A 12,572-nucleotide genomic window follows, 5' to 3' on the forward strand; every position below is an offset into this window, starting at 1 on the left:
TCACGATTAGTGGTTCTTGCTCTCAATGGGGTGCGTGGTAAGTTGTGCGTGGATAGTGGAGAGTAGCATGAGCTTCCACATGCTGTGAGTCTCCGCGGTGTCATGCACAACGAGTCACGTGATAAGATGCGCAAATTGACGTCTCAGAAGTGGAGGCAACTGAGACTTGTCTTCCGCCACCACGAGGACCTACTAAATAGTGGGAATTGGGCATTCCCAATTGGGAGAAAAGGGGATAAAAAAGTTATTACAAAAATTTAAGTTGTCAAGCTCATTATGTAAGCACTGGAATTTTAAGATGCCGCAGTTGTTCTCGTCTGCCTCAGTGGGTTTCTTCAGATTGACTCCAGCATCTGCTCTCTTCTGGCTCCTCCCCCTCTGTAGTGACATCAGTAGAGCACTAAAGAAAGGGGCTAGCATATTAAAGCATGCCTATTGAACACTTGAATCTCATTGGCTATTTCTGTGTGTTGTCTGTGTTGTGTGAGTGCAGATGCCTCAGTTTGAGAAGAACACAGTTCACATCAGAGACCCTGAGCGGGTGGAGCAGATCATCTGCAGTCTCATTAAGGGTGGAGCATCTAAACTGCAGGTACAGACACCATCAGCACACTTGCCGGTGCTTTAATAGGCTATCTGTGACTGCTGATACATGACTACGGACACATTGCCTGGTTATTTGTACATGTAGTACTTCATAAATTGGTCATACAATTAATTGATTATTCAATGCAAAAGGCAATTTGTTTAATTGGATAATGTGATTAAATGAGCAATGTGCACTTCAGGAAAAATCTGTTAAGTTGGCAGCAGTAATATCTTATAAAAGCAAGGAATAATACATTCTAAATAGTCAAAGTAGTCAGTTCAAGGCAGCTGGTTTATCCAGTATAGAGTCACAAATTGGGTCGGGGATCGTAAAGAATTTAACGGTTCAGATTCATTAATGGTTCCATAATAATGATTAGAGCCCAACAGATATGGGATTTTTGTGACCAATACCAATTTTAGAGTGGGAAAATTCAGGGTGGCCGATATTGTACATTTTTGAGCTGGAATGAAAACAGACTGGAATTGTTTGGTTGAAGGGGGTACCAAACTGTGAATCCTGAACAAAACAGTTTGGTGAATACATGCTTACACATAAGCTTTGTTTATTTACTTTACAACATTGCATCTCACCAACTATGTAACAACGTAGCATGAAATAAACACTCAATAGACACAATCTACCATTGCACTGTTGTCAGCTGAGGTGCAAAAAGATGCTCTGATGTTTACCTTTCAATCTGTTACATTACTGACTGCACTGACAAACTATAGCTGGCTAACAGAAAACTGATGTGATAAACAGGAGTGACATGGTTGTCAAGGGACAGGGTTAATGTTATATTAGTTATTTTGAAAAGGGAAAATGATGGGGTAATTTTTTATTAACTTTCCATTATGTATTTCATAAACTAATTAGCAACTTTCCATGAAGACACCGCTTAACTCCGCACCAATTAACACCACACTGTCTGCAGAACCACAGTCACCAGAACCACCATTAGCTCAGCTCTGTAAACAATGGAGTCAGAGCGGGCCCTGCTGGACACATTTCTTTATGACACCAATAAATTGGTCGGGCACTAAAAATGATTATTGGAAATGAGAAATGCAATTTTTTTATGTAATCTGTTGCCAAATGATGAGATAATTTAAGATTTCAACAGAAAAGATATAACAAATCAGAGATGAGTACAATTCTTGCAAAAGTTGTGCTAACATTACACAGACTTTTTAATTATTTAAAAAATGAAGCATACATGCAACCTAATAATTAGTCTAATTGTCACTAAATATTGAATGCAAATTCTAAACTAACATTATTCATTAATTTCTGTACAATTCTACTGATTACAACAGAACTCATTATGTTTAGGTCTTCAACAGGGGGTCCACGATGGTCCTGCAAGGGGGGGTTTATTATTATTATCTCATAATATTACTTTTTGTGATGAAGTAAGTTTTGTAGCTAAACTACTTGATTCTTATAAAGAGACTATATGGTATGGTGATTTTAACATTAATTGGTCTGACAAAAATGGTAAACAAAAATTAAAAACAATCATGACAAAATTTAATTATCTACAAATGATTAAAGGGCCCACTAGGATAACAAGGCAGACCAAAACACTTATTGATATGGTTTTACTAATAAACCAGAACGTATAACAAGGACGTACAATTTGATAACAGGTCTCTCAGATCACAACATTATTCTGACGCTAGAAAACTGACTAGAAAGAGGCTACAGTATTTTGGCAAATCTGGTTGTGATAAATTAACATTTATCATTCCTGAACCTAAACCTGTGCAGTTTGAAAGAGAACTTAATAACTTAAATTGGGAGCAGATCATGGCTGTGAATGATGTAGATGAGTGCTGTAATACTATGACTACAGCTATCTCAGGACTAATAGATACATTTATAAAACAAAAAAGGTGTAGTCAGAAAGAAACTACTATACCATGGATAAGTAATGAAATCAGAAAGCTTATGAAGAAGAGAGATTTGGCTCTGAAAAAATCATTATGCTCAAAACTGAATACTGATCTGTTAACTTACAAATGTTTAAGAAATAAAGTGGTACTAGAACTACGTAAAGCAAAGGTTTCCTATTATACTCAACTTATAGGTAATGCTAAGGGCAATAATAATTCCATTTGGAGACATTTAAACAATCTGACTAATAAAACAAATAAACACAAAGGGATAAAGGAACTTACCATAAATGGAAAGAACATAAATAATAATGCCACTATGGCTAATGAGTTAAATTCATATTTTGTGCAATGCGTGTGTTTAAAGAAATGTGAATATTTTTTATTTGTATGTATTGGTTTTATAATGTACTTAAAAATGCCCAACCAGGGACAGGAGTTGAGCTTTAGCTATAAACTCTATATGCTGCGGATCAGTTACAGGCTTTGTATTGTAACTATGTTTGACTGTATGGTCCCTGTTAAATAAATAAATAAATAAATAAATAAAATTTATGCAGCAAAATATACAAAAGGAGTGCATAACATGGGAAACATAAAGAGGGGTATAACAGGAGAAATCCAAACATAAGCACTGAATTAGACAACACACTGTCAAACACACAAGTATGAAAATAATACATAACGGGAGAAATAATACATAAGCAATGTACACTATATGGCCTAAAGTATGTGGACACCCCCTTCTAATTAACGAATTTGGTTACTCCATTAAATCCAGTAAAGAAAAATCTTAATGTTTCTTTGCGTAATGGCTTGGGCTTTGTGTGTTTCCAAATTTGTGGCAACTGTTTCGGGATAGCCCTTTTCTGTTCCAGCATGACAATGCCCCTGTGAACAAAGTGAGGTCCATAAAGAAATGCTTTACTGTATCTGACGTGGAAGAAATTGACTGCCCTGCACAAAGTTATTACAGCAAAGGGGGAAATTGATGCCTAAGGTTTTGAAATCAAATGTTCATCAAGCACATATGGTGTCCACAAACATTTGGCCATATAGTGTATAACACATCTAAAATTGTATTTATACAGTACAATAGACTGTCAAACATATGTACAAAGACGACAGCAGGCAGGCAGATTTCAGTCTTTGAATATGATATTGTACATAGTAACTGAGTCTACGGGTTAGGTATGATGTATGAACAGCTAATTAGAATAAAAAGAAAGACAGAAATAGAAAGAAAGAAGCAACAAAAGAAGAGGGAATGACAAAAACAATTGTGAAATGATAAACTTGAGTAATCGTATATCACATATACCAGATAAATAGGTCTGCAAGATACTCATAAAAAAACACAAAACTAAAAATACAATTATAATTTATTTTCTATTCAGTACTGCTTTGATGACGCCATCTGATATACAAGCAAAACCTACATGACAGAATAGCAACTGAATCTACACAATCTCAAACTTATTTATGTGAAGAGAAATGGAAATATGATTTAAACTAAAATACTTCAACCAACGTGTAATGTTTCATTGTTCCCCCACTTTAAAATGTAATGCACTGACATTTGACCATATTCCTTGAATCTTTTAAATATATTGTGCACTGTGGAAGGTGAAATGCCCAAAATCCTTCAAATGTTTCTTAAGGAAACATTGTTCTCATAGTGCTGGATTACTTGCTGAAGCATCTGTTGGCAAATTGACATGTCTAGACTGGTCCTTGCTCTTGAGGGACTAGGCTGTTTTCGTGGCTCCTTATATACTATGACACGATTGTCTCACCTGTTTAACATCTCCTGTTTCACATCGCCTTGTTATTTAAACTTGTCAAATTGTTATTAGTCTTAAATTGCCAGTCTCAATTTTTTTGGAGCATGTTGCAATCATCTAGCAAGGTGTGAATATATTTTACAAATCAATCTTTTTTGTTTTTATTAGTATTTTTTATACTATCTCAACTTTTTCAGAATTGGGTTTGTAGATAGATTATTGCCATGATAAAGAAAATACACACGTGTGTTAGCAAGTGAAAAGTTCTGCACCAACTACAGTAATTATTGTATTTCTCTACACATATGCGCAGACTATACATAAACCATATCAATAAAATATCTTACCTGTTGAGGAAGAAAAAAGCCATCTCTGGGTTGCTTTTAAATCCTTTCAGATCTCAGAATTGTCACCACCTCTGAAAAGTCAAGCCTATGTTGATTCTGGTTTTATTATGGACTCTTTTCCTTTTTGCTTGTAGACTCTGCTCAGTTCAGGAATGATCCATGATTTTCTCATTCTTGTGACAACAAACTTTCAGCTTTAGCTACTCCCACACACCATACACGTGCTACAGTTGCTGGATCATATTTTTTCTGTATATGGATATGATGTGAACACTCACGAACAAATGACATACAGTGGCTATAAAAAGTCTACACACCCCTGTTAAAATACCAGGTTTTTGTGATGTAAAAGAATGAGACAAAGATAAATCATGTCAGAAATGTTTCCACTTTTAATGTGACCTGTAATGTGAACAGTTCAATTGAAAAACAAACTGAAATCTTCATGGGGGAAAAAATTTAAATGAAAAACCTTACAATAACCTGGTTGCATAAGTGTGCACACCCTCTTATAACTGGGGATGTGGCTGTGTTCAGAATTAACCAATCACATTCAAAGTCATGTTAAATAGAAGTCATTACACACCTGCCATCATTTAAAGTGACTCTGATTAATCACAAAGTTCAGCTGTTCTAGTAGGATTTTCCAGACATTTTCTTAGTTGCATCACAGAGCAAAAGCCATGGTCCGCAGAGAGCTTCCAAAGCATTGGAGGGATCTCACTGTTGAAAGATATCAGTCAGAAGAAGGGTACAAAAGAATTTCCAAAGCATTAGATATACCATGGAACTCAGTGAAGACCGTCATCATCAAGTGGAGAAAATATGGCACAACAGAGACATTATCAAGAACTGGACGTCCCTCCAAAATTTATGAAAAGACGAGAAGAAAACTGGTCAGGGAAGCTTCCAAGAGGCCTTCAGCAACATTAAAGGAACTGCAGGAATTTCTGGCAAGTACTGGCTGTGTGCTACATGTGACAACAATCTGTTTACAGAGCTGAGCTAATGGTGGTTCTGGTGATGGTGGTTCTGCAGACAGTGTGGTGTTAATTGGTGTGGAGTTAAGTGGTGTCTTCATGGAAAGTTGCTAATTAGTTTATGAAATACATAATGGAAAGTTAATAAAAAATTACCCCATCATTTTCCCTTTTCAAAATAACTAATATAACATTAACCCTGTCCCTGACAACCATGTCACTCCTGTTTATCACATCAGTTTTCTGTTAGCCAGCTATAGTTTGTCAGTGCAGTCAGTAATGTAGCAGATTGAAAGGTAAACATCGGAGCATCTTTTTGCTGCTCAGCTGACCACAGTGCAATGGTGGATTGTGTCTGTTGAGTGTTTATTTCATGCTACGTTGTTACATAGTTGGTGAGATGCAATGTTGTAAAGTAAACAAACAAATCTTATGTGTAAACATGTATTCACCAAACTGTTTTGTAGTTGGTGAAATGCAATGTTGGAATATTCTTCATATGAATGGGCTATGGGGTAGGGTGGCAAGACGGAAGCCTTTTCTTACAAAGAAAAACACCCAAGCCCGGATGAAGTTTGCAAAAACAAACATCAAGTCTCCCAAAAGCACGTGGCAAAATGTGTTATGGTCTGATGAAACCAAGGTTGAACTTTTTGGCCATAATTCCAAAAGGTATATTTGGCGCAAAAACAACAATGCACATCACCCAAAGAACACCATACCCACAGTGAAGCATCATGATTTGGGGCTGTTTTTCTTCAGCTGGAACCGGGGCCTTAGTCAGGGTGGAGGGAATTATGAACAGTTCCAAATACCAGGCAATTTTGGCACAAAACCTTCAGGCGTCCGTTAGAAATCTGAAGATGAAGTTCACATTTCAGCACGACAACGACCCAAAGCACACATCCAAATCCACAAAAGCATGGCTTCACCAGAAGCAGATTAATGTTTTGGAATGGCCCAGCCAGAGCCCAGACCTGAATACAATTGAACATCTGTGGGGTGATCTGAAGAGGGCTGTGCACAGGAGTTGCAATCTGACAGATTTGGAGTGCTTTTGCAAAGAAGAGTGGGCAAATATTGCCACTTCAAGATGTGCCATGCTAATAGACTCCTACCTAAAAAAGTGCTGTAATAAAATCAAAAGGTGCTTCAACAAAGTATTAGTTTGGGAGCGAACAGTGGAGCGCAAAGTCACATGGACTGAGCTTTGGAAGGCTGAACCCTACAGGATAAAATTCCAGATCCAGGCGGTCTACGACGTGTTGCCAAGTCCATCCAACCTCTTCTCCTGGGGAAAGGTGGAGACACCAGCATGCCCCCTATGCCAGAGGAGAGGAACGTTGGAACACATCCTGAGCTGCTGTCCAAAAGCCCTGGGCGAAGGGTGTTACCGCTGGCGGCATGACCAGGTCCTAAAAGCCGTAGCGGATTCTATCTGCAGTGGAATTAGCCACAGCAAGAGCCTTCGCCCAGTGAAGACCACAGCCTTTGTCAGAGCTGGGGAGAAGTCAATACCAGCTGCCCGGGGGCACCTCCTCTGGCCTGTTGGCAACGGCGCGCGACTGGGAGCTGGCAGTTGATCTGGGCAAGCAGCTGAAGTTCCCTGAAGCAGTTGCCATAACAACATTAAGGCCTGACATTGTGCTCACCTCAGAGGCCTTGGGAGGACCGTATGGAGGAGGCCAACGAAAGAAAGAGGGCAAAGTACTCCCAGCTTGTGGAGGGTTGCTGGAGCAATGGGTGGCGGGCAATATGCCAACCTATCGAAGTGGGATGTCGAGGGTTTGTGGGCCATTCCCTTTGCAGGGCCTACAAATGCTTGGCATCACAGGGGTGAGTCAGCGAAGGGCCATCAAGTTGGCCACTGATGCTGCAGAAGTAGCATCAAGGTGGCTGTGGATCAGGAGAGGAGAGGCATGGCGTGTAGGGTAGTAGCGCCACCTGGACATAAGCTGGGACTTGATCACCCCGGCTGGGTTGCCTAGGGGAGGGGGTCTGATTGTTGAAAGACCCGAAACCCCCCGTGATCCTAGGTTACATCACTGATGATATGTCCAGGTGCACCAGACGGTGTATCAAAAACCAGGGTGTGCACACTTATGCAACCAGGTTATTTTGAGTTTTTTTATTTCTCCCCCCCAAAGATTTCAGTTTGTTTTTTAAATTGAACTGTTCATGTTATAGGTCACATTAAAGGTGGAAAAAGTTCTGACATGATTTATCTTTGTCTCATTCATTTACATCACAAGAACCTGGCATTTTAACAGGGGTGTGCAGACTTTTTATATCCACTGTATGTATGCAATTTCCCACAAAATCCGTCCCAACAGCTCTAAAAAATTTATCGTTATTATAGATTTATCAAAGTGTATTTGGGTAAAGTAAATACATGGTTTGGAAGATGGATTTTTGTTGCACTTTTTCATTAATAGCATTTTGTTATTTTTTTAAAAAGTTACATAGTGTAGTTTCAAGTAATGAAACTAATGTTCAGTCAGCCGGTTGTTATCGCAAAATAAACCCAGACAGGGTGATCAGGATGCAAAGCGGAGGGGTCTTGTATCACCCTGAAGGGGTTAATTGTACGAAAACAACCGGGCCGACATTATCCCACATATTACATGGCTACTGACCAAATAAATAAATAACTGGATATAAAATATTGATTTGCATTGAAATTATGTAATTTGAGAAGAAAGAAATCGCTGAACAGCTGGAATCCTTATCCAGTTTGCGTCTGAGTTCTGTTGGTGTTTACTTTGTAAAAATGACCATCTGACAATATTCAGCCTATTACAAGACTACTTGCCAAATAAATGCATATGAAACATTGATTTGAGTTTAAATTGTTTTATTAGCTTACTTGTAGAGATCGCACAGTGATCCAAAAGGCAGGAGAAATGGCTTGCAGAACCCAGATGAGTGGTCTGATACATCTAAATCCCCAGATGTGTGGTTGTTACTTGACTTGACTTACTTGACTTAGTGTCGATACGGCATCTGTTGTCGCACTGAGGAGGCCACACCCAGCCTTTGTCGGTCACAAGCCTGTGATGCAAAATGGGGAGTGTTGGTTCTCGTGGCGACGGAACCATCAAAACCAGCCAAGAACCCAATGGCAGGACAAAGATTACAGTGTGGTTGTTACAGAGCAATATCTGACTGCTGGATAGCACCATTGACCAATCAGAATTGAGTAATTCCAGCCATGTAATAACTAAGATTAATGAATGCTGTCAAAGTATTGTTCTTCGTTTTTCACGTTAACTAATGTAATTTAGGTTAATGAATACAACCTTTTTTTAAAGTTGTACCATAATATATTCTTAATAAAAAAAAAACTAAAAAAGATATGCATCTTGAGTCATGATCTGGACCACAGTTCGCTAATTGGTGACCACTGAAGTAAACTTGTGCAAACAGAAATGTGCTGTTTTGTTTCTGTCCTTCAGATCATCACAGATTTTGATATGACGTTAACCAGGTTTGCTGTAAATGGAAAGCGCTGCCCAACATGTCACAGTGAGGACAAACTAACTCTATCTTTCTTCAAAATATGAATGCTGATTAATCCTAATTAACTGGCATATTTAAAAATCATATAAAATGTGTCATTGGAATGTACTGATCTGTACATTTCACTTTCACAGATGTTATTGACAATTGCAAGCTGGTTACTGAAGAATGTAGGAAGAAGGTATATCATTTTCAAATCATTGCTGTAATAATACTGTGCTTTTGCGACTATATCCACATGCTAAAAGTGTTCTTTTTCCAGCTGCTGAAGCTAAAGGAGACATATTACCCTATAGAGATAGACCCTCATCTGACCATGGAGGAGAAATATCCATTTATGGTGGAGTGGTGAGTGCCGCCCCCCCCACACACACACCATAACTTGCATCAAATGATCTCTCAATATTAATAAACTTGGCCCTTTTTCCTTAAGGTATTTTAACTCACACACATTATTAGTGGAGCAGAGATTGCAGCAGGACAAACTCCCCGAGGTGGTGCGAGAATCAGATGTCTGTCTCAGGTATGAACATCCATTCGCTTTTGGCAACAAATGGACATATGCTCAATCTTCAGTTTAGTAAAGACAAATGTAGCAGAAGTATTTTCCCCCAACTCTCCCAATGGCATAATTTGGAGTGGGGCGGCTGTGGCTCAGATGGTAGAGCGGGATACCAATCGCAGGGTTGGTGGTTCGAATCCTGGCCCACTCTGCTCCACATGCCGAAGTGTCCTTGGGCAAGACACTGAACCCTGAGTTGCTCCCAATGGCAGGCTAGCGCCTTGCATGAACTGGTGTGTGAATGTGAGTGTGGATGGGTGATTGGGACACAGTGTAAAGCGCTTTGGTAACCTCTAAGGTTAATAAAAAAGTGCTATATAAGTGCAGACCATTTACCATTTACCATCATTTCATAAAACAAATCACATCACATCAAAAGCAAATCTGGAGATCTTTGGCTGATGTTTCACATGTGTTTGGCCGCCTGTGACAGGGAAGGGTACGAGCAGTTCTTTGATCGGCTGCAGCAGCACACCGTTCCTGTGTTCATCTTCTCGGCGGGTCTGGGGGACGTGCTGGAGGAAGTGATAAGACAGGCTGGTGTCTACCACCCCAACATCAAAGTCGTGTCAAACTTCATGGACTTTGATGAGAAAGTGAGTCTCAATGGTCTTTCTCAGGCATGGATTGCTTTTATGGGGCTCAAGGATCATGTTTGCCTGTTATGATCATCTGTTGATGTAGATTAAAGCTGGCTGATGGAGATCTGCCATATTGTCTCGCAGGGCATTCTGAAAGGCTTTAAAGGAGAACTGATCCACATTTACAACAAGCATGATGGCGCTCTGAGAAACACTGAGTATTTCAAGCAACTGAAGGACAATGGCAACATTATTCTGCTCGGAGACTCACTCGGTGATCTCAACATGGCAGATGGCGTGCCAAATGTGGAAACCATCCTCAAGATCGGCTATCTCAATGATAAGGTGGTGATTTATTTGATGGGCCTGTTGTCATGTCGGTTGTCCAAATGTCACTGATCAATAAATTTTGTGTGTTCACAGGTCGAGGAATGGTTGGAAAAGTACATGGACTCTTATGATATTGTCCTAGTGAGGGATGAAACTCTTGAAGTGCCTAATTCGATTCTGCAGAAGATCTTATAATTGAAAACACAGCACAGCCTGCTGGCAAAGGACTCAAATTCCAGTATATCCAGGAGTCTCCTGGATGAAACTAGCACTGAGGCCAAGCTCCTTCTGTCTACATGCCCCACAAATCAATCATATACACCCTTTTACCTTTTTAAAGTCACGTTTTATCTTCATAATGAACTATTTTAATAAGTGCCCTTCCATTGTTGCATTCAACAAATATCAAAAGAAAGGACATTAAATCATTGGTAAAATTATTGTTTGCAGTATTTTTTATATGGAAATATTTGTATTTAGTGCTTGCAATAAAAGCTGAGATGGTGCACAGTGCGATGCCCAACGGATGTATCACATTCATGATCGTTTTTCACTTCATGCGCACTTTTGAAATCGGAAGAGCTGTTACAGTTCTCATGGAACTTTAGATTACATATGAGATGAAAATGAAAGCAATACTATTATATGTTGCTTCAAAAACCTTGATGTTTAACGTTTTATGTGTTGTGTCCTGTGATAATGTTTGTCAACATAATCGATCAACCTGTGTTGGTGATTAAATTTGCACTACCTCCTGATCACACATGAGGTGGGCAATAGGGTTACCACGGTTTACGGTGTTACAGGTTTTACTCAGTACAAGGGACAACACTGGTGTGAAATTTCATACTGAGGAAAATGGGGAAACATTATGAATGAAACTTCCAATAATAGCCTAATGAATAGAATAGCCTTAAATAAAGAATGGTTTCTAATGAAGTGTTTGCGAACCTAAATAACACATTAAAAGCCAGATGACAGCCAGCAAAGTACTCGCAATGACAGAAGACGTTTAATTGCTGGTAGGGAATATAATGTGCATGGTGGGTAACTGTAAGACGTCTCGGATTCGGAATGACACAAGAAATGCTGTTAGACGCACAGACATTTGCTTCAAGAAACACACTTTATTATCTTTTTAAGAACAGATGACAGAAAAGCCGACTATGCCCTAGAGCCCGAAGCCATTTGTTTTGAGAATAATGGCTGGCTGATGAAGTTATTGGCTGGCTAGCCGGCTCAGCCAAAACCTAAATGGCTGCTGCAGCCGCCAAACTTTTCATAGCTGCAAATGGCTGAAGCTGCCACTTCATGTCTACAGATGTCTATGTTCAGTGGTGGACAGTAACGAAGTAAATGTAATTCGTTACTGTACTTAAGTAGCTTTTTTGTGTATCTGTACTTTACTGAAGTATTTAAATTTGGGGAGACTTTTACTTTAACTCCACTACATTTCAAAGTCAAATATCTTTTTACTCTACTACATTTTCAAAATCAGTCGTTCCTTTTTATTTATGAGTGGATAAAAATGTAACTGGTCAAACGAGCCACCAATCACAGTACAGCTGCGCTTTGTTTTGAACTTGCCTTGGCGGCATCTACTAAGCGTGAACCAGGGGTGCGTTTCCCAAAAGCATCGTTAGCCAACTATGGTAGCAAGTTCCGTCGTTATCATCATAGTTCAACGAGTCGGTGTTTCCGAAACCATCGTTCCAACGAACATTCGCAAACAGCATCGCGAGAGATGTGTGGTTGGATTGACAGCTCTCGACCTGTGGTTAGAAGCAGAGTTTCTTGTTATTATAACATGTGGGCTTAATAAATTATTATCTTGAGCCAAATAAGCAAGATGACATTCAGTACAATCAGTATCTTTTATTTAGAAGACATACAAATGTCCTTTATGTCTTTTAGTTTGTCAATAGATTTAAAGCACCGTTTTTGAAGAGTGCGCATGTGTGAACGTGCTCTAGTGCGTAAGA

General features: G+C 39.2%; 1 protein-coding gene across 3 annotated transcripts in view; it reads left to right on the plus strand.

The window, feature by feature from the left end:
- Positions 1-11,103, plus strand: part of LOC127657530 (cytosolic 5'-nucleotidase 3) — a 32,097-nt gene extending 20,994 nt beyond the window's left edge. For 2 of the 3 annotated variants that reach the window (XM_052146371.1, XM_052146372.1), the window contains exons 2-9: positions 494-592; positions 9,054-9,123; positions 9,252-9,298; positions 9,380-9,465; positions 9,551-9,640; positions 10,113-10,275; positions 10,405-10,605; positions 10,684-11,103. In XM_052146371.1, the coding sequence (XP_052002331.1) occupies positions 494-592; positions 9,054-9,123; positions 9,252-9,298; positions 9,380-9,465; positions 9,551-9,640; positions 10,113-10,275; positions 10,405-10,605; positions 10,684-10,785 (858 nt within the window). In that variant the 3' untranslated portion in view covers positions 10,786-11,103. Of the gene's footprint in view, positions 1-491; positions 593-9,053; positions 9,124-9,251; positions 9,299-9,379; positions 9,466-9,550; positions 9,641-10,112; positions 10,276-10,404; positions 10,606-10,683 lie in introns of all 3 variants that reach the window. The other variant, XM_052146373.1, reaches the window with a different exon arrangement.
- Positions 11,104-12,572: the final 1,469 nt, after the last annotated feature.

This window comes from Xyrauchen texanus, chromosome 17 (genome assembly GCF_025860055.1).
Source record: "Xyrauchen texanus isolate HMW12.3.18 chromosome 17, RBS_HiC_50CHRs, whole genome shotgun sequence".
NCBI lineage: Eukaryota > Metazoa > Chordata > Actinopteri > Cypriniformes > Catostomidae > Xyrauchen > Xyrauchen texanus.